This window comes from Ceratosolen solmsi, unplaced genomic scaffold (genome assembly GCF_000503995.2).
Source record: "Ceratosolen solmsi marchali unplaced genomic scaffold, CerSol_1.0 scaffold10, whole genome shotgun sequence".
Classification (NCBI taxonomy): Eukaryota; Metazoa; Arthropoda; class Insecta; order Hymenoptera; family Agaonidae; genus Ceratosolen; species Ceratosolen solmsi.
This window is the reverse complement of record NW_011948412.1, coordinates 19926683-19947995: the sequence shown is the minus strand read 5'-3', so window position 1 is coordinate 19947995 and position 21313 is coordinate 19926683. Positions and strand designations below refer to the sequence as shown.

Here is a 21313-nt window from a genome sequence, read left to right as displayed (position 1 = left end):
AACAAAATATTTATATTTTATATTTACATATAAATTTGTATAATAAAATATTTATATACTTTTAATATATAACATATTTTTATTTACAGAATATTATTTAGATTTTTAAGAAAACCTATTCGACTGAACGTTTTCAATTAATCGATGTAGCATTTGAACGTTTATTCGATCATTAATACTTATACTTAATAGTCATCCTAAGCTGTAAATGAATTCCGTTCACTTCAGTAAATCTAATTCCATAAACTTTTCATAATATGAATCCATTTAGTTAATGTTTCATTTAATATATGAATACTCTAGCTACCTACTGTCTTTTTCTTTCAATTACTTGTACTTTTTTCTACTATAAATCAGAAAGGCCTATATTGATGCTTCATTTTGAAGAAATGCTAAATACACTCTTTATTGACTCTTTTATCACGAATATGATAATATGAAAGCTTTGTTGCAAATATAAATATTGTAATGTATATTATTTTATATTAAATAAATTAATATAAAAACATTATTTAGCTTTTTTATTGAAGAAATTTTGTCTCCTTCGGTAAAATCTATCCATTAAAAAATAATTAATGACTTACATATATTTAAGTACATATTTAATTTTTATTATCTAAAAATATTCTAATTGTTTAATTTGATCATATATATGATCAATAATGTATTTACACATTAAACCTGTAGACTTTGCTAAATACAGATATGATTCTATTTTCCATAAAACTTATCGATTTCATTACGTTTATTATATTTGAAAATCCATTATCATTAAAAAATTGTATAGATTATCTTTAAATTATAATATACAAGATTTAATATATCCCACATTCCTCGAAGTAAATTTAGTGAAACTAAAACGTGCCTAAAAATGAAAGAATAAAATAAAAATAAAAATAAGAAAATCTCTAAAAGTCAATATTTCAATATTCTTTTGATGATTATTTATCTTGAATATTGTGGTAACTCGGTCCTTTCATTTTCATGATAATTTTGACTCTTATATAATAGTTCAACACCAATGACCATCTTCTCATTAAATATTATCGCTATTGGAGCTGATAATGGTCAGGTAAACCATTAAGTAAATATAAACAAAATTATGTTCGTTACTGAACATGAAATATGATTTATATTTCTAACAATGAATAATTATATATATTTTTCAATCGTTTTTATTTACCCGCAAGTATCAATGTAGTGGTTTCGTTTCATTTTGGATTTATTCAAAACTAAGGCTGAAAATGTCTTTAGATAAAACTTATAAGTAAGTAGAAGTAAGGTTTGACTAATATTAATAATTAATAAATAAAAATATAACTATCGTAATGTTTATTTTCCCAATGTACATTCATCATAATGTACGTTGCATAAAAATTAGAATATGTTAATTAAAATTGTAATATATTAACAGAATATTGTGAATCTATTAAAAACTTTGGTTAATTGTCCATAAATTTTTAAAATTTAAGTATGAGAGTTTTTATATAATGTAAGATTACTGTATGTTAATATAGGGAATATAATAAAAGGCAATAAATGTTTCTAAATTATATGAAAGAATATTAATATTTTGGTGACTTGTATTTTTAATAAAAAATAGACTGTCTCAAAAATAGTATAAAGAGCATGTATGAGATACTTATCAATAAATTTATTGATATGTAGTTCAAATAAATATTCGTATCTATTTCATAGAAAACCAATAAATTTTAATTGCATTAAAATATAAATTGGAAATACCCTGCAAAAGCAAGATTAATATAGTTTAATAAAAGTCACTTCAACTGTATAACTACAATATTCACAATTTCTAAATTAATTGATTTTCATTTGTTTATTGATCCATTTAATGAAAGGATCGATACGACAATATACCAGCGGTATGCCGTAAGTGTTGCATGGACTCCAATTCCAAGTAAGAATTGCTATTAGCACAGGTGTCTTATCCTCATACTGAATAAGTGGAGCTCCATTGTCGGCCTGCCAAAGAGTAAAGTCGTTATATTATTAATTTATATATTTAGAAAACTATATAAATCACATCTTTCATTTACTTTTTCTAATTATGTGAAATTTTCTCGAATATTGAGTGAATTTTTTGTCCTCCGTACATTACATCATAAAATCAAATGATTTATATTTTTATCAACAAATAATAATTGAAAATAAATATATTAGTAAAAAATTTTTACGGCACTTTCAATTTTGTATTTACTAATCATTAAATAAAACAAATTATTATAAGCGTAATATACATTAGTATTGTATCTCGCGCAATAAACATTAAAAATTTGTTCATCCAAAGCATAAACGATAAAGGACTTACAATACAGGCTGAAAGACTCCCATCTAAAGGCCTCGTGCACATTTGCGTATCATATAGTTCAATACGTCGATTAACAGTCGCAATGGAATCCATGCAAACTTTGTTGGGAACGACAGGGAGATTCACGGTACGCATAATGTCCATGTTCGCATTATGAAATGTATAACCGATCGAGCCCCAGCCACTCAATATCATGTTGTAGTTAAGCTTGTAGCTATGCGAGAACCAATTATTTATCCGAGGAAGCTTGATTGAATGTACACGATTGTTAAAAATGAAAGCTGGCTGCAGCTTTATCAATCCCAAGTCGTAAGGCATTAAATCCCTCAGCTCTACCAATCTTATAACGATTAAATCAACAACTTAGCAAATATATTAAAATATGGAAATAGCTATTATATATTAATTTTCAATTATTCACAAATATGTATTATTAAAATATTATTTTATTAATGGGTCTGAAGAATCTGTATAGTTTAACAATTTCTACAACCATTTAACATCGTTACATAATTATTCTGTTATTTTTTAAAACACAGAGTACCCTATACTAACAACTTTTTCTTTGACCAACCTTATTAATTATATCAAATAAATCAGTTTGAGCAATCTTAATCAGTACACATTAACGATTTGTAATTTTCTCACTTTGTATATTTATCGTAAATAATGGTTCTCTCCGCGCCCGTTGTTTGCGTATATTCGTCTGTATTGGAAATATTGTGACAGCCAGCCTTGATTTTAAATGATTTAGCCGGTATGTGAAAGATACAATATGCAGACGTAATCACCCAATATTCGCTCAGGATCGCACCACTGCAAGAGTGTATGTACGGACTTCCTTGTCGAAGACTCCACTGTATTGACACTTGGTGCGGGAATTGACCGGGTTGGGCAAATTTAGGGCGATCCCACATAAGCACAGTGCCTACTGTATATTAAATGAATGTTATTAAATAATATTAAACGAATTGTTATAAAATAAATTATACTTAAATGGATATTATATCGTTATACTTTTGTAAAATCCGTAAAAGCACATAAATACAAAATAATAATTGTCATGAAAATTATAAACACATAAAATCTTACGATTTATATCTAATATAATTAGTATAATTTCATAGAAATAATAACATTTTAAAAATAAATATTTAATAATATTAAATAATGTATGGTATTATTTACATTTTATAATTCAAGTGTATGGAACAAATTATCTACACACGGCAAATCACACGGCAAATTTTCACTACATCTAATTCTCTGATATTAAAATTCAAAATCAGAATATTTAAAAAAAAATCTTTAATAAAATAACATAATTCTTAAAATATTGACGTTTTCGATCTATGTTTTTAAATATATTATTGAGTATCGATATTAGTCATTCAATATACATAATGAAAATCTATTTTATTCAAATTATTATATTATTACAGAATTAGAAAAAGATTAAAAAAAAAAATTAAAATTTCTAATATTATTTTTATAATTATTAATTATCAAATACGAAATGTACTTCATTAGTATAAGAGTAAAAAAAAAACAATTTGTGTTTCACTGGAACATTTAAATATATTTAAATATATTCTTATTAAATTTTATTTAAATATATTGTTTAGAATACTAAAACAGATATATTTAAATTAATTGAACCATTTATTAATTATTTTCTCTTTATAATTAATTTTTTTTTAATATATAAAATTATATGCAATAAGATCCATATAAATTTTTTCGCTTATATTTTGATAAACAAAATATTCAGGAGTAATAAACGTACGTCCAAATATTTATAATACTGCATAACTTACCTTGTAATAGCAGGAATACACATAAGGTACGAATGATCATTTTAATAATACTTATATAGTTTACAATAAATTATCCAACAATAATATTTCAATATATTTAGACATGGATTTATATGAAAAATTAATCAAATATTTCTTACTTTTATACTGCCAAAATGTTTCCCAAAATATATATAATTCTTATCGTAATTTTTTGAACTTTCTATGTATAATCACTTTGTTTCATTATTTCATTAGGTATTTAACCAAATAACATAATCACAACTGTTTTACCTTTTTCAACTATAGATCAAATAGCAATTCTTCATTTTAAACAATTTCAGTATGTGTAGATGAAGTTTTAAATGAATGTTCTAGATCAACAATCTAAACTAGAATCAAATTTTTTCATAATTCAATTGAGTTAAAAATTTTTTAATAATTAATTTTACTATATTAATGAAAATGAATTTAAAAAACTTTTATATTAACTTATGTACACAATAACTATATATAAAATGCTTTGAATATTCAAATATTACAGAATAATTTATTAATCGGATATTTGAATAATATTAAAATATTTGAAAAAGGTGTTGTAGGTACACAGAGTTTTAAAAATATAAAAAAAATGTTCAAGTCCAAATATTAAAAGAATAGAAATGATAATTCAATTTTCACTTTAAAGGAGGAAAATAAAAGAGTAGGAAATTAAATACATTCCGTCTTTTTATAAATTTATAATTTAATAAGTTTAAGTTTCAAATTTAAATTTAGTATAATTTTATAAAAGAAAACTAAAATAAACTAGAATGAAGATTAATTTTAAACTTTATATTAAGAAAGAAAAAACATATTTAAAACAAAATCAATCTAATGTTACCATTCACTGATAAGATAATAAGGATAATAATAAATTATTTAAAACCATACAGTTATATTGATATTTATCTTTTTAATTTTCTATTCTATCTAACATGAAAATAAGTACAAAAACCATTAGCATATAACTGATTATTATTTTAAATGCCAATTATATACTTACTATGCTTTTTAAATGTATTAATTATATCTACATATTGCTTTATAGAAATTATTTAATATTATTTATAGTTTGCATTATATTAAATTCTATAATAATCAATAAAGTTAATAAGACATTTTATTCTATTCAATAAAATATAAATGAATATCAAATTATAATATCAACAGCGAAATTAATTTTTTAAATTATGTGATGGTATAATAAATACTATTGATAAACACTTACAGTGAGACCCGATTAATTGAATACATTAATGTCATACATTAATGTCATTACATGCTTTTTACGGAAATATTTAGACGTCCATACTATATATTATTATAAGTATTTATTTTTAAAAATTGAACATTTTTAATGAATGTAGGATATATGGACATGGTTATTTCAGCTGGTTATCTATTAAATGTGCACTGTAATACAAATATCACATATTATTATAATTTTATTATAATTTTTGAAAAATTAAAGAATTTAAAATAATAATATAATTATAATATATACAAATATAGAGCTCGAATCAACAAAGTTTGTAAAATAAATAAAAAAATTTAAAAAAAACTAATAAACACTGAAAGCCTTCGTAATTTCATTTCGGTAAAGATTCTTGCACTATCTAGTTTATCGAATGACGTTTTGAGTTAAATAAACTATAGGTAAATAATAAACTGTGTGAAATCAAACACTGATTTTTGAATTGATCCAGTTGAGAAAGGAAGTGACCCGCGTGTAAACGGTCGGTGAAGGAATTGCCGAACCGCAAGGTGTCAAATTCCAGGATTCAATGCCAATCAGTACGGATTTACCCATCACATTTTGGACTAGTGGACTGCCATTGTCGCCCTTCGAAATATAAATTATTTATTGAAAAATTATATCGTAAAGTGACATTATGTAATCATATTCAAAACCGCTTTCATGAAAATGCAATTTATTTTTACAAACCACTGAAATTTATTGAATAGGTACCATTTTTTTCTTACTATAAAAAAAAATTCTAAAAAAAATTTATGTATTAAATACTAAATTTAAATGTAAAATACAAAATTTATTTACTTTACGTAATGTTTCATTATTCTGAAATAGAGAAAATTGATAGAAATATATATCTTTGTATTTTAAATAACTAATGCGAATAATTTATACGTTATACATGTACATATACTAAAAACTGATCAATGAAATTAATTAATATTTTTTAAATACTATACTTAAAATCAGTTAAAAGAGTTAAGGAATTCCTCAAAATAACAGATCAGTGAGATTTCAATATAAATTATAAAATTAAGCTCAAAATAATTTAAGAAAATGCCATCGAGTTACTATAAAAAATTCATTAAAATATTTTAAAATTTTAAAGTGTAGCCAGCCATCATTCTTAATTTACTTGCATAAATATCTTCAGATTCGTTAAATTGCAAAAACCATTTATATAACGTCAATTATAGAATAAAACTATCCGTATTTAAAATAAAATTGAAATAGCTTATAACACTGTACATAGAATAACTCCTTTCTTTTTTCTTCTATTAATAACACAATTACATTAAAATTTTTCGGTATCTTTTGGTATAAAATTATAAATGTCTTTTATATACAGTAATAATTTTTTTCGAATGTTTTATTTAAATTGTTATACAAAATTTATGATTTATTATATGTTGTGTTAAATAATACGTCACTATCAGTATTGACTCAAAGAAGTAATGATATTGTTTTTTTAATTTTCTTATTATGTTTTACGTAGATATTTTCTAAAAATTGAAATTGTAAAAACCATGAGAATGCCTTGTCCTTAGATACTATAAAAGTTTAAGCGTATAATAAAGGTCCCTAAGTCGCAACACATCGTAAAGACAAGAGCAAACAATTTAATACTCACCGGGCTAGTGGATAGAATTTTTTGTTCTATTGTACAGAGTTGGATGTCGTAAATGAAGCTTCCATCCTTAATCTCCCGACAATATGTCTGGCATTTTTCATTTGTAATTATGGATACCGTGGATGTCTGTAATTTCTGTCGTAACTTTGGATGAAACTTGTTACAGGCCGAACCCCAGCCAATAAGTACAGCAGTTTCAATTGATACGTTGCTCTGTACTGGGAAATCGATAGGACTTACACGCTCGTTATAGATTATCCGGTTCTTCAGCTTGAGAAGAGCGATATCATTCGGTGCTATGCCGCTAATAATTTTTACTTAATTAATTATTATCCATTTCATATCAAAGGTATTTCGCATTATTGGCGGAGAAGGATGGATATGCATGTGCAATATTTATTATTACATTTTCATAGTATATAACTTATAGTTTTTAATGTACTTCGACATATATATGTCCATTAATGTAATTAGTAATTATAATTGATAATAGATTTCTTAAATAAATTATTATTTTAAGAATTATGAATATTACCTATTTGAAAAATTATTACTGGAAATGCCATTATCAAACAAATTCAAAGTTAATAGCATTCATTTGATAAAATTGACGAATAGCCTCACCCCGCATAATCTTCATGGATGATGAAGTTTTCAACGTCGATTGTTTGTGTATGCTCATCGCTATGCAAAATGTCATAGATGCCGACCTTGATTACGGTTCTCCCGAAATTTGGCGAGCTGGTGACGCAGCTTCCGAGCGTTAAGATCCAATCTGGTTTGATGATCGTTCCCGCACAAATGTGCTTTAGTCGAATGAAAGGTGGCATGCCCCATTGCATGGAGGCCACGTAAGGAAATTGACCAGAAATTGTGTCACTAATCGCTTCTACGCGGATCAAGTCCGAAAATATGATGCTGACTACTATTGATCGAGAGTCGATGAATAGAAATAAATTTATGGTTTATTTACTTCAGAGATGCATTGTAAATAGATGAATTGTTTATTGATTTTTTTAAGATCGATTTGCCTAAAGTTACATTAAATATGATATTAGAAGGTCATATGTACGTCGGTCAAAATGAATCAAATTCACCCAATTTATTTGACTGGAAGACTTGATGCATAAAATACTAAAACCTTACTTCAGAAATATATGTATATTATTTGCAAATATAAATTAATAACCATTTATACGTGTGCGCGCGTACGTGCGTACGTGCGTGTCTAAAAGCACATGTATGCGTATATAATGATGAAAATAAGAAGTTAAGTAAAATTTTAATAATTAAAAAAGATATAAAATTAAAAATTTACGCTGATATAAAAAGCCGATATTTACATGATTATTTAGATGACTATTTTATGATTATTTAAATGACTTTAGATAATTGTGTAATTCCTTATAATCGCGAAATTATATAAATAGACCGGTTCTATAATTCTGAATATAGCGTTTTTAGAAGTTTGTTAAAAAAAATGTTCTTAAAATGTTAAAATATTCAAATTTAAATAAATTATTTAATTTGTACAAAATTGTCCATTATCTATCATTAAAGAACATAAAGAATTTGCGAAATATCCAAATTATTAATTTAGTAATAGAAATAATATTTCGATAATAAATGTAGCGCTTGGCTTGCCTACAGAAGTTCACTGTACTTCCTATTCATATACCAAGCCAATCCAATCCACAAATTTCATACGATGCTATTTTAACCAAATTTCTCTGAATTGTCTTAATGATTTTGACATTGTGTGGTACAGATATCGCAATAGTAAGAGTATAACTATTTAATCGCCTCATTTGTCAATAATGTCAATAATGTAACGATCACGCTTTAGACTTGATTTAATTTGCTGATAGTCGATCTTTTTGATAGACTAAGAACGTTGAAAAATATTACCTTATCTTTAATCATTTACAGAACACATGATTTTTTACAAACGCAAAAACGTGATATACTCTACAGCGTAAAGCGAAGATAAATATTTTATTACCAGTGCATATTTGTTTTACGCTAAAAATACTGGGAATATCATAATATCTAGCTCATAGGTAATTAGAAAAAAGTATATAAAATAAAAGATTAATGTTTTCACATATTTGCGACCTTTAATTCCAAGCATCACAACACTCTTTGTTTAATTATATCATCGATATTCAGACTAATTTATATAAAAATTGAATAAATATTTATGTGATGCTACATCGAATTAGCATAATTCATAAAGTATCTATAATATATAAAGTAATAAATGTATTTAATTGTAAATTTTCATTACACCCCGAGAATATACATTGTGATTAAAAACATTTGTGCAACAACTTCATTATATAAAGAAATTCGTTTTATAAACCTGAGAAATATATTTAAATAAGCTAAAAGAAATTTAATTTAAATAAATTAAAATTTAATGAAATTGAATTTATACAACAATTTATTATACATTAGGCATGTATCCATACTGTTTGGAAAATTAAGTATATTTATAAAAAAAATTAAATATACATTCAAAGTTTATATTTATGAAATTTACCTTGGATGAAAATGAGTACACATGACGATGTAATGATAAGCTTCATCTTATCGAAACAGATTTTACATTAATAAAAATCTAAATGCCTTCTCGTATTTATAGTTATTATTCAATTTCAATATCCGAATAGTAAACTTTTTAATAATATTACATTTATTTTTTAAATTTACTCAGTTCTCATTCTTGATACCTAACATCGCACACGTTGATATAAAGTTGTTAACGGTGGATATAAGCTGATAAGAAAATAATATAAAAAGCTATATATTATAATTTTTAATATTCAACAAAATTAAAAATTTAGAAAATATCTATCTCCGTGAAAGAACAATAATAATAATAATAATTATTAGTATTATTACTGTTATTTTATATTATTAATAATATATATATATACCTTTTCAAATTTTTAGTATGTCAAAAATGCAATTTATAATATATATATATAATATATAATAATTAATAACTGTTATTTTATATTATTAATAATATATATATATACCTTTTCATTTTTAGTATGTCAAAAATGCAATTTATCATATATATATATATAATATATAATAATTAATGATAATTAATTATATAATAAAATTAATAATGAAATTTAATGTACTTCTTCTTACATATTATATTAAAATAAAATGTATAAAAATATTTTATTAGCATCATTTGTAAAAAAAATTTATTGTTCTTGTAATTATTATTAATATTAATCGCCTTGTTAAATATACAATTGTATTTATAATTTAAGCCTATGATTAGAATATTTAACTTTCTAGTCTGGTAGTAAAATCAATTTTGTATTTCATTTAAAAAATTAATTTGTTAGGATAACTTATGAATTAGAATAAATATAAAAATAGTACTCAAACACAAAAATAATAATTAAACTTAAAAAGAATGATAATCAATGTGGTATAATAATAGTAATAATATAATCGTAGAAATGTCACTTCAATGAAATGATTAAATGTAAAAAAAAATTAATCAAACATTGAGTTACATATAAATTTAATTTTTCATTATATAATTATTTCAAATTATTAGATTCAATTATTAGAAGTTAAATTATTCTTCAGCAAATAGAGCTCGACTTTATACTATTTGATGACGACAATTGCAAGGCAACATACATTGGACAATATGTATCATTTATTGTATTCTTTTCAGTGATTCAAGAAATTTCATATTCTAACATAATTCGCGTTTACAATTTCAAATTGAATTACGCAAATTAGTGCTTAATAAAAAGATATCTCATTTTTAATTGTACTACAGAGTATTAACAATTGCAAATATAATTTCAAAATATACAAGCAATTTATCTTTCTATTAAACAAAAAATTAAAATTATAATAAAATATACTTGTATTATGAAATTTATAATGAAACTGGTTTTCCATATTCCTTGGAAAAACCTATGCCAAAGCATTATAAAACTTTAATTTTAAATACAAATTAATTAAATATCAAATAATACAAAAAATGCAATATCATTAAGATAATAAGGAAATAAAAAAAAATTCACAAAGATGTTCTGTATTAATAAACGGTAATTATAGTATTAATTCAATTATATTGTTGATCTATAAGTTAATCTATAAATTATAATTATATGTATTTCAGTGAATAATATAATAATCATTTAACCTTCAATCGAAACAATAGAATTAAGAAATAATGTAAACCAGACTCAGACATTTCTTAAATTAGAAAATAGATATGGGACGGTCTTTGAAATAGCAGATAACAAAATAAATAAAGATTCGAAGAAATTTCATCAAAAGCATAATATCAAAGTTAAAGAAAAAATGATTTAATTCTGAAAGATGACAAAAGAAAACAGTAGAAGAAACACTACAAAACTATAAGTGTCTATTACATAACTGTATCACGTCAAAAATATTAGCTCGAACAATTTAGTATTTGTAAGCCATTAATAATAAAACATCATTTTTCAGCAATAAAAAATATATTTTATAGAAATATTTTGCAGGTAAATTTTTATTATTAAATAATAAATAAATTTATTAAAATGAATTTATTCGAATAGCATATTAAGGTTTATAAAAGTATTTTTTAATATAATGAAATACCAGGCATATTTCATTCATTACAATTCAAAATATTTGATTCTACGTGTACATTTGAAAAAAAGTAATATTTACAAATAGTACTCCATTGTGTCTCAAAATGATATAAACAAACTTCATAATTTGAGGAAAAAGTTTTTTATTAAATGATACTTTTTAAATGCTGTTGGTCTAAAAATTGCCTTAAAAGAAGGAACTATTTTATGTACAAATATTTCATAAATTTACAAAAAATCTGTTGTAATTGCATTGTAAAAGAAATTAATATGTTAATTCAATTTATTTTCATGGATTTGATTTAAAATTCAAAACACTGAATTCTAGACAGACTGTGAACAATGAATATATTTAGTTATGTTCCATGCTCGTGTGTATCCACTCAATAAAAGAGGAATCTTGCGTGTAAACTGATGCACCAACACGGTTGTATACCCCAAGAAACAATACCTATTTTCACAATGACATCGTTCTGCTACTGGACAAGTGGACCACTAATCTCACCCTAAAAATACAATAGCACTTTAATTCATATTAACTTTAAAAAAGTTAAATAAAAATCCTTATAATTTTTACAACAACGAAAGAGAAAATAATAGCAATGGATTGTTTATTTAAAAAAGAAATAAATTTATATAATGATCATTTCGTAATTATTGCAAAAAGTTATATTGTTACGTGTATTAATTTAAAATTTATTTATTTATATATATATATATATATATATATATATATATATATATATATATATATATTAATATTTATAAGCCTAAAACAAAAGCAACTTAGGAATACTTAATATTAAATAAATTATATTAAAATATAGAGTATTAATAAAGATCGAGACATCTCTATTCACATTGAACATTTAAACATAGTAAATCTCATAATTGATTATATAACAATTAATAAGACAATTTATTCCCAAAATTGCGCCGTTAAAAATACAAATACAAGCTAATATACTTCGTTTAATAATCAAGGAAATTAACTACTTATTTAATTATTCAAAAATAATTCATTGCCATTAAATTATAAATACTTTTTATCATGAAAATTGAAAACTCAAAAAGTTTTCTATAATACAATAAACATTTTAACGCTGTATTAATATTCACTACTTAATATTAATATTTTCTGCTTGATCTATGTAACTGATATCACTTGCGTTAAGTTGAGTTTTAAGGACATTTAATAAATCTACTATTGATATTGTGGAAGAGCCTCACGTGACACCAATATCACTAATTTATACGACATATACTTTCAGACACAAAAATTGTTCGCATTTATCGTAATATCAACTTGGCACATTCCTCAGATCGTATTATTAGATAAGAGGTTTTATGTTTTTTAAACTTACCGAACAGGCGGAAATCTTCCCGTCGAGAAGTCCAGTGCACATTTGAGTATCGTAGTTCATTTCTAAGAGGCCTATGTCCATTATGACTTTGGCACAATTCATGTTTCCGATCACAGGAACAATGGCCATTTCGAGAACAGTGGGTAATTTTGACGCGTCACACTTGAAGATCGAGCCCAAGCCGCTACGAACTGCTTCTCCAGTTTGCACACTATTCGCTACGGAAAGAACAAGGTGACGGACGCGTCGATGATACGTCAAAGCTTTTTCAATTTGAGCAAAGCGATGTCGTTTAGCGTGATGTTCCTGAAAATTATTCCTTAGCGGATTATTCAGACTCTCATTCTCCATGACGCTAATTCATCGACGGTACGTACAAAGTACATCCATCAACGAGAGGTCAAATTAAATATGAAAATTAATTTAATTTATAATTAAAATATATTCATATACTTAGTATTAGCCGTCTTAATCCGTCTTAACCATCCTGACGGTTTGCATGTACTAAGAATATCCGACGCTTTCTAGCTTTAACATTGGTCGTCCCGATTGAAGGTATACTGATGACGCAGTATCCGGCAGTGAATACCCAATACTGATTTATGATGGAACCACAGCATATGTGCGTCATGGGGACTATTGGTAGGAGACCCCATAGTATTGACACTTGTTAAGGAAACTGTCCAGGACTTGTGTCTTTACCTTCAGTTACGAGGCCGTCGATCACCATATCGAACGAATAGCCACTGTTTTCTAAAAGCGTTGAAAAGTGTGGAATTTAAAATGTCGGTACAATAATCACCTTTAAGTTATTGCCTGAACAATTTTCAAAGTTTGAAAACAACTGAAACGAATGGTAAACTTGATATAAGCATCTGAATGAATTTTTAAACTACGAATTATATATATTTTAGAAGTATTTATACATTTAAATAAATTATCGTGAAATTATAAAAATACTTTTAATGATTTAATAATTAAAATATTTTAAGATATTTATTATTTTTATTTAATACAATAATATAATTATGAGTGAATACTCATTTTATATTTGATAAAATACCAAATAAACAGATTAAGACATTGGAAATAATACAGAGCATTCGTAATAAAAAATATTATACAAGTATTCCAAATCATGAAACCAAAATTTTAATAATAATTATCATTTCATTTTTTTTTGTTTTTTTTACGATTGTTTGGCTTATATCTATTTTCTCTTTTTGAATTATTACTGAATAATATCGTCAAATAAATGGATATTACGAAACAACAAAGGTTTTAATAAACTTACATACGTATGAAAAAATTCTATTACACATTTTGTCCCATTATGTGCATATAAATACACTCTTCACTCATTATCTAGACTTGGATAGTATTATAAAATTATTTTAACACATTTTATGAATGTTTCTTCTACGAAATTAAACAAATGTTAGTTAAACATATACCCTATGACAAGAAAAATTCAAAGAAATACTCCAGTACTATGTTATTTTAATAATTATTATATGAGTACAACGATCAAATAACAGATGCATTTGTCAAAAATTTAAGTTTTATATATTAAATTAAAACGTTTAATAATTCTGTTTATTCAGAAAGCTCATTATTTACCTTCAGTTTCGTCTATACACGTAGAAATAAGCAGTGTTCTAACAATTAGTCTAAAATTGGATATAAAAATATGTAAATTTTGTAAAAATACTAAATTTATCATTATAATCTATACATGATTTATATAGTCTTTTTATAGTAAAACAATTGTTAAGATGTATTTTAAATAATCGTAACAATATTTTGATACAAAATGTACTAAAATATTACGTAGTAAATATAAAATATTGTAGTAAAGAAACAAAACATGTTTCTTTTGAAATATAAATTTAAATTCCTAAGCATCAATTATTCATTTTCTCCATCTGAAATTAATAATATTTTTAAGGAAATTACGAGATTGAATTTTATATTCCATTTTAATTAAACTGTTAGAACGTGTTAAACAATTATATTAATATTTTGCATAATAATAAGATTAAACACATCAATTTACATTTTAAAGAAACTTTTAAGAATTATATATATTGAGATATCTAAATTATTAATATTCTAACAAATCAATTATTAATCGAAATAGTTCGTTAAATTTACCATAAATTAACCTTTATATATATTAGAAAGAGAATTGTTCCATAATTGGCATTCACAATAATTATATGGCTACTTACCTCGAATTCATAAAAATGTAATTACAATACCAATAACAACCTTCATTATAGAAAACTGTGTTAATAAAAAAATAAAGAATTATTAATATTTATATCAATTTGAAGTACTTGGATTCTTTTATTATCAAATAAGATTGTGTATATTGTTATAAATTTATCATGATTAACGTAATGATTTAATACTTTGATAATCATTATAAAGTATGACTATAAAGATTATAAATATTAAAATAATTTAGAAACATAAATAAATAAATACCAACGTGTATGTGTAATTATGAATTTATATATAAAATGACCATTATCCACAGCGAGTATCATTTATTATACGAAATAAATTAAGAAATTATTATAAATTATCTTGTTTGTATTTTTTATTGAAATATGAAAGAATTCCAATTATAAAGACAATTTTATTTTAATTATAAGTATATGACTAAATATTAATATTCTAGATGAAAGTATCAGTTCAAGCATTTAATATAATATCATCGTTATGTATTGTTTAACATGTTCATTCACATTTAATAATAAAAAAACAGTTATATAAATGTTATTAAATATAAAAAATGAAAAAAAATACAAAAAGTACTTGTTTATAAAAATAAAAAATACACAAATTCCTTTAAAATCTTTAAATAAAATATCTATTATTTCTATAAATGGAACTATATATATATATATATATATGTATGTATTTAATCAAATTTAGTATATATATATATTTGGTTTTTTATTAATAATTGATAAAAAGAAAACTTGGATACTAAAATTATATTTCTATGGGTTATTAATAAAATTATTCATTAATAATTATAGACCTATCTACGATGTAAGTAAAACGATGTAAACATTCTTGATAAATTTTTTTGTCAATATATATTAAATTCAATATATATTACAATCTATACATAATCTTATTCATAGTTAATATAAATCAAATAATCAAAACATAGTTAATCTTATTCATCTTCAATGTAAAACTGTCATTTTACATAGAATTATCACATAACGAATTCCTAGCAAACTTTTACTATTGAAAATATATTTTTTAATTGAAGGTAACTGTTCACGTTTTAACTTAACAAATTAATAATTTTCTTTTAGATATATTAATTGATAGTCTTGAGTTTGAGAATTTTGAAAGTTTATCAATGCTTATGTAATATTTTATTAACATCACATGTGAGAATAAAAACATAGATTTTTTTTATAAAATCAAACATTGGAATTTCTAATTTAATTCTTTTTTTCATTATATTATGTTTTATTGTTTCGATTTAAATCTATAAGTACATATAATTTAAATTATAATACAGAATAACGTATACCTAGTTTTATCTTTATATATAAAGATAAACTATAATTATATAATTTAATATATATATATATATATATATATATATATATATATATATATTAAACTAAATTCTTTTTAAATTATGAGATTTACTAAGATATTAATTTATATTTCATAAATTTACTGTTGCATAAAATTTATATTTTTACTCAAATAAAAATATTCATTGTACGTATCGAGCTACTGAGTCTACATAAAGGAATTCATAATTCCTTTTAATTCTTGTTAATGATCATTATCATATATCATTGTACATTTTTATATAAAAAATATTCATGTAATATTCATATAATTCTTAATAGAATTCTATGTAGATTTATATTTCATACTACGTATTAAAACAGTACAAATATTGGTTTAATAACAGTTGTCAATGGTCCGGCTTTCGATCGTCAAGAACCTTTATTACATGACTTGAAGTAATCACTTAATTGCATAATAGTATTACCATGATCGCACTGAGATGACTAAGTCTCTTATCATGTTGTTAAATATATTTACTATAGTTACTATGCATAAATCAAACTACATTCTGTTTAATAGTTTGAAATAAGATTTTTAATGTAAATTTGTAAAATAATGGAAGTTATACGCCAGGAACAATTTTTATAATTGAAATTCATATACATTTAGAGCAGGCGTTTTAGAAGTATATATTATATTATACTAAATAATCTTACAGATTACAGAAGAATTATATTTAAATAAAATTTTATGATTCGCATAGTTGTTCTAACGATTATGCTTCTACATATTGATTGTAATTGATTGTTATTCTTGCTAGATTGTACCAAATTACATAAAAATATGTTTAATTGAGAGTCTGATAAAACATAAAATATATAATAATACAATATTCTATGAAATATTTTAACTTTATATTTATTTGTATATTTATGGAAAATTTTTACATTGACAATTAAATTTAAAATATTCTTCTTCATTTTAAATCCAATATTATTAGGAAATTCCTAAGTATTTGATAATATGAAAAGATTAGAATTTTATTAAAAACTATGATAAAAAACATCTGGATTATAATTTTGATACCCATTATCAGTATTCCACGGTTTTATTTTTCTCTTAAATTATAAGTTTCAAATATACATCACATATATAATAATATTTCAATAAATTTAGCAGTTACTATTACCAATGTCTAAAACCGATTTTTTGAATGGCACAATAATTTCATGATAATTTCAGGATTTTTAATCATTTTGTTATCATCTTTACTATTTAGCGACGAATAAAATAATATTTATTATGTTAATACTATAATTTTAATACTTTATATAATGATAACATGGTTAATATAGATAAATCGAATTTATAAATTCTCTATTTGTTTAAGTATAATCGAAATTGAAAGTCAGGCATGTTACACACAAATCAGACAGTTTCGTTCTGGTTCATTCAACACAAATTAAATTAATTCCAATTATTAGTTTTCTTCAATTTTTTCGTTAATCCAATCGACAAAAGCAGAAACCAGAGTGTAGACAGTGGGTGAACCCGTCCCACCACAAGGATACGGCGCCCAAGATGCAATTCCGATTTGAACAGTTGACCCGTTTATTTTTTGAACTAGTGGATCACCAGAATCACCCTTTAAATAAAGAGACATGTTTAAGTAATTTTACAATTTTATTAAATTAGATGATAGTTCACATTCCACGTTATTTAAAAAAATGTACTCTTTATTCAAATATTATAACAAATAGAATATTAATTTTTAAAATAATAATGTCAAAATTATAAGCTTGTGCATTTATCGTAATTTACGAGGCTTAAAATCATTTAATCAAAGAATTTAATAGCTGACGGAATAAGTAGCTTATGATAATATTATGTCATTAATTATTGAAACGAATGGAATGACAAAACGATACTTACGATACAAGCAGAAATTCTCCCATCGAGTGGCCCAGAGCAGAATTGAATATCGCTAATTGATTCTATGGGTGCAACTACTCTCAGCGCGTCTTCGCAATTGCTTTGTTTGATAATGGGTATTTTAGCAAATTGCAAGACATCGGGTAGATTGATGATGATTTTTTTTGAAACAGAACCCCAGCCGCTGAGAATGCCGATGCCTTTCGCATCGTTTTTATTTTTAGGTAGCTTAACGGGATGCACCCGGTTATTTGTTCGTAGGCGAGTCTTTAGCTTCAATAGGCCGATATCATGCGACTTGATGGAATTGAAGAATCTGAAAGTACAATATCAGATTACAAATACTAATAAAATAGGTCATGGTTTGTCGTAATAGAAATTAAAGGTCTGAAGGTTTTTCGATTGAAAAGGATTGAAATCGTAGAATTATACATTCACATAAATTATATTAATGTATTATTTGACGATAATTCTGTACATACTTTTCGTTATTAATTATTTCAGTAGAGTTAGAAAATCGATAGCATCGTCTGTCAATTCAATTGATTTCTGTACTGTTGTTTTGTTGATAACAGTAATTGCACCTAGTGCGCACCGATGCTAGTGTTTTCACAATTGTAAAAATATAGAACCGAAATATTTCATAGAGAAATTCTTTGGCTATTGAATATCTTGAAATACGTATATGTAAAATAATGTCTTACCCCCCATACTCCTTGTGAATAATGCGTAAGAGAACCTCAGACGTCTGAACGAATTCGCTATCCTTGCGTAGTTCGTGCTTACCGACTTTGACTATAGCCCTACCAATTTTCGGGATGGAAGTTACGCAATAGCCGGAAGTAAGAATCCATTGGTTGTTGATAATGGATCCACCACAGAGTGGTATATCCTTGACGATTGGGGGCACGCCGTGCAGTATTAATACTTGATATGGATATTGTCCTGGAAAAGCATCTGCTCCTTGGGTTATGAAGTTACTGTCCACTCTTGATGCCACACTAAAAGCCCGTGATCCTATTATACATGTACTTGTTTAATTTAATTTAATATTGTATTATTATGAAATTCAAAAAGCAAAAATACATTTCCTTCTGAGATTTTCTGGTCATCTATTTGCATTGAATTAAGAATCAGAAATAAAATTAATTAATTTGTAATATATCACGAGATTCATAATATAAGAAAGACAAATTAAAATTAAAAAACAAATGATCCTTTGAAATATTACAAATGCTTCATTATAATTTTATGACAAGTATACATTGTATATTATCATTTATACGTTTCACTTGCAAATATATAGGATATAAAAATTAAGAAAATGCACGTTGAAATCTAAATGGAAATTAATATGTAACACTAAATATATTCTACAATGTTATATTAAAAAATTTGGTTATACTATGCGTTCATATAAGTTTATTAATATATTATACTGTATTATATAAATGGAGTACGCAATCTAATGAACGAAATTTCAATTCAGATTTATCCTATTAAAATAAAGAATATTAATACATTATATATAAATTATGTTAAATATAAATTACCTTGAATCAACAGAAATATAGACAAAATATCAATTACATTCGCCATGCTAAAAGCGTTGAAACAAATAAGCAATACAGTCACAGATATTTATATAATAATTAACAGCGACAGAAATCACTAATAATAATTCTTATCAGAGCTTACTGAATCGTGGAATTTAAATACTCAATATCAAGATCAAGATCTTTTAATTATAAAATTAATAAAAGCATATATAATTTATTTTAATATCATCAAGGCATTCAATAAATCAAAATAGCTTGATATAAATACTATTTTATAATTACAAATAAATAATATTTGTATAAAATATAGCATAGAGTAAATATCAATAATATTTTATTATAACAACATTTGCAAAATAGCTTACGAATTAATTTACTAGTCAACGTAAAGAGTGTTGATATTTAAAACATGATTTGATTAAGTAATTTCATTTTTCAAATCTATCAAAATATTATTTATCATATAGTTTTAAGCAAAACTATGTAATCATTCTGCAATCTAATGACACATATATTTTATTGTTAAAAACTTCCTGCTAATTCTACATCTTTATTAGCATTATCAGGTTTGAAAATCGATTTTATTTGCTAATTTCGACAGAAGCTTATCAGATATTTATAAGCATAGTGTTCACCTTTCTTTTTAATTGGATTATCAAAATCTATCAGTCAATCAATTCTTATAAAAAATTAATCATTTCTTTGTAATAGTGAACATAAGACAATCAAATTTTAACATAAAATTGAATAGAATTATTAAAATAGAATCAAACAAAAAATTAATGATAAAAAATATAATAAATATAATAACTACTATATCAATAATATCTATTTTTATATAATAATACTGTTTCTTCAATTTTAATGTAATATTGAGATTTTTGTAATATTGGTATTTTGAGATTTTCGTAAATTGAATTATTTTCTTATCATTAATATACATTTAATTTGTTCTTAGATTTGTAATGAATCCATTAAAAAATATATAATACACGAGCAGTTCTTATAACAATGTTACACTATTAATATGAAAAATATTAATAGTTTTTTATAACAATATTATATAAGCCATATTTAAATACATTATGGAACTAATATATTATATAATGAAAATAACGAAAAGTTTTATTTCTTTGTTTCAGGTAAGTTGGCGATTGAATTACGAAATGAAGTACCAAAATTCATTAAGAAAATTTAAATTTATTCGTGATACGGGCTGTAAC

The 21313-nt window shown here is 24.0% G+C and overlaps 2 protein-coding genes across 3 annotated transcripts; both read right to left on the bottom strand.

Moving 5' to 3' along the window:
• Window positions 1–1782: 1782 nt before the first annotated feature.
• Window positions 1783–4527, bottom strand: LOC105361776 (trypsin-1-like). Of its 2 annotated transcripts, none has more exons than XM_011499062.1 (4): window positions 4287–4527; window positions 2978–3260; window positions 2330–2669; window positions 1783–1983 (listed from the first exon to the last, which is right to left on the bottom strand). In XM_011499062.1, exons 2-4 carry the CDS (start codon window positions 3244–3246, stop codon window positions 1819–1821), a joined length of 774 nt encoding a protein of 257 aa, XP_011497364.1. In that variant the 5' UTR covers window positions 3247–3260; window positions 4287–4527; the 3' UTR covers window positions 1783–1818. The 2 variants fall into 2 exon arrangements, with proteins under 2 accessions (XP_011497364.1, XP_011497355.1); XM_011499053.1 differs by lacking the exon at window positions 4287–4527 and adding an exon at window positions 4147–4229.
• Window positions 4528–17922: 13395 nt separating this feature from the next.
• Window positions 17923–20180, bottom strand: LOC105361770 (trypsin-1-like). The gene is made up of 4 exons (XM_011499040.1): window positions 20085–20180; window positions 19236–19548; window positions 18532–18847; window positions 17923–18244 (listed from the first exon to the last, which is right to left on the bottom strand). Exons 1-4 carry the CDS (start codon window positions 20128–20130, stop codon window positions 18080–18082), a joined length of 840 nt encoding a protein of 279 aa, XP_011497342.1. The 5' UTR covers window positions 20131–20180; the 3' UTR covers window positions 17923–18079.
• Window positions 20181–21313: the final 1133 nt, after the last annotated feature.

Excerpts from the sequence above, each read along its gene's own strand:
- LOC105361776 (XM_011499053.1), bottom strand. The coding sequence starts at position 4,186 with ATGATCATTCGTACCTTATGTGTATTCCTGCTATTACAAG. Across the intron at positions 3,261-4,146 it reads TGTATTCCTGCTATTACAAG|TAGGCACTGTGCTTATGTGG; the intron begins GTAAGTTATGCA and ends TTTAATATACAG. Across the intron at positions 2,670-2,977 it reads ATTTACGATAAATATACAAA|ATTGGTAGAGCTGAGGGATT; the intron begins GTGAGAAAATTA and ends AATCGTTATAAG.
- LOC105361770 (XM_011499040.1), bottom strand. The coding sequence starts at position 20,130 with ATGGCGAATGTAATTGATATTTTGTCTATATTTCTGTTGATTCAAG. Across the intron at positions 19,549-20,084 it reads TATATTTCTGTTGATTCAAG|GATCACGGGCTTTTAGTGTG; the intron begins GTAATTTATATT and ends CATGTATAATAG. Across the intron at positions 18,848-19,235 it reads ATTCACAAGGAGTATGGGGG|ATTCTTCAATTCCATCAAGT; the intron begins GTAAGACATTAT and ends TTGTACTTTCAG.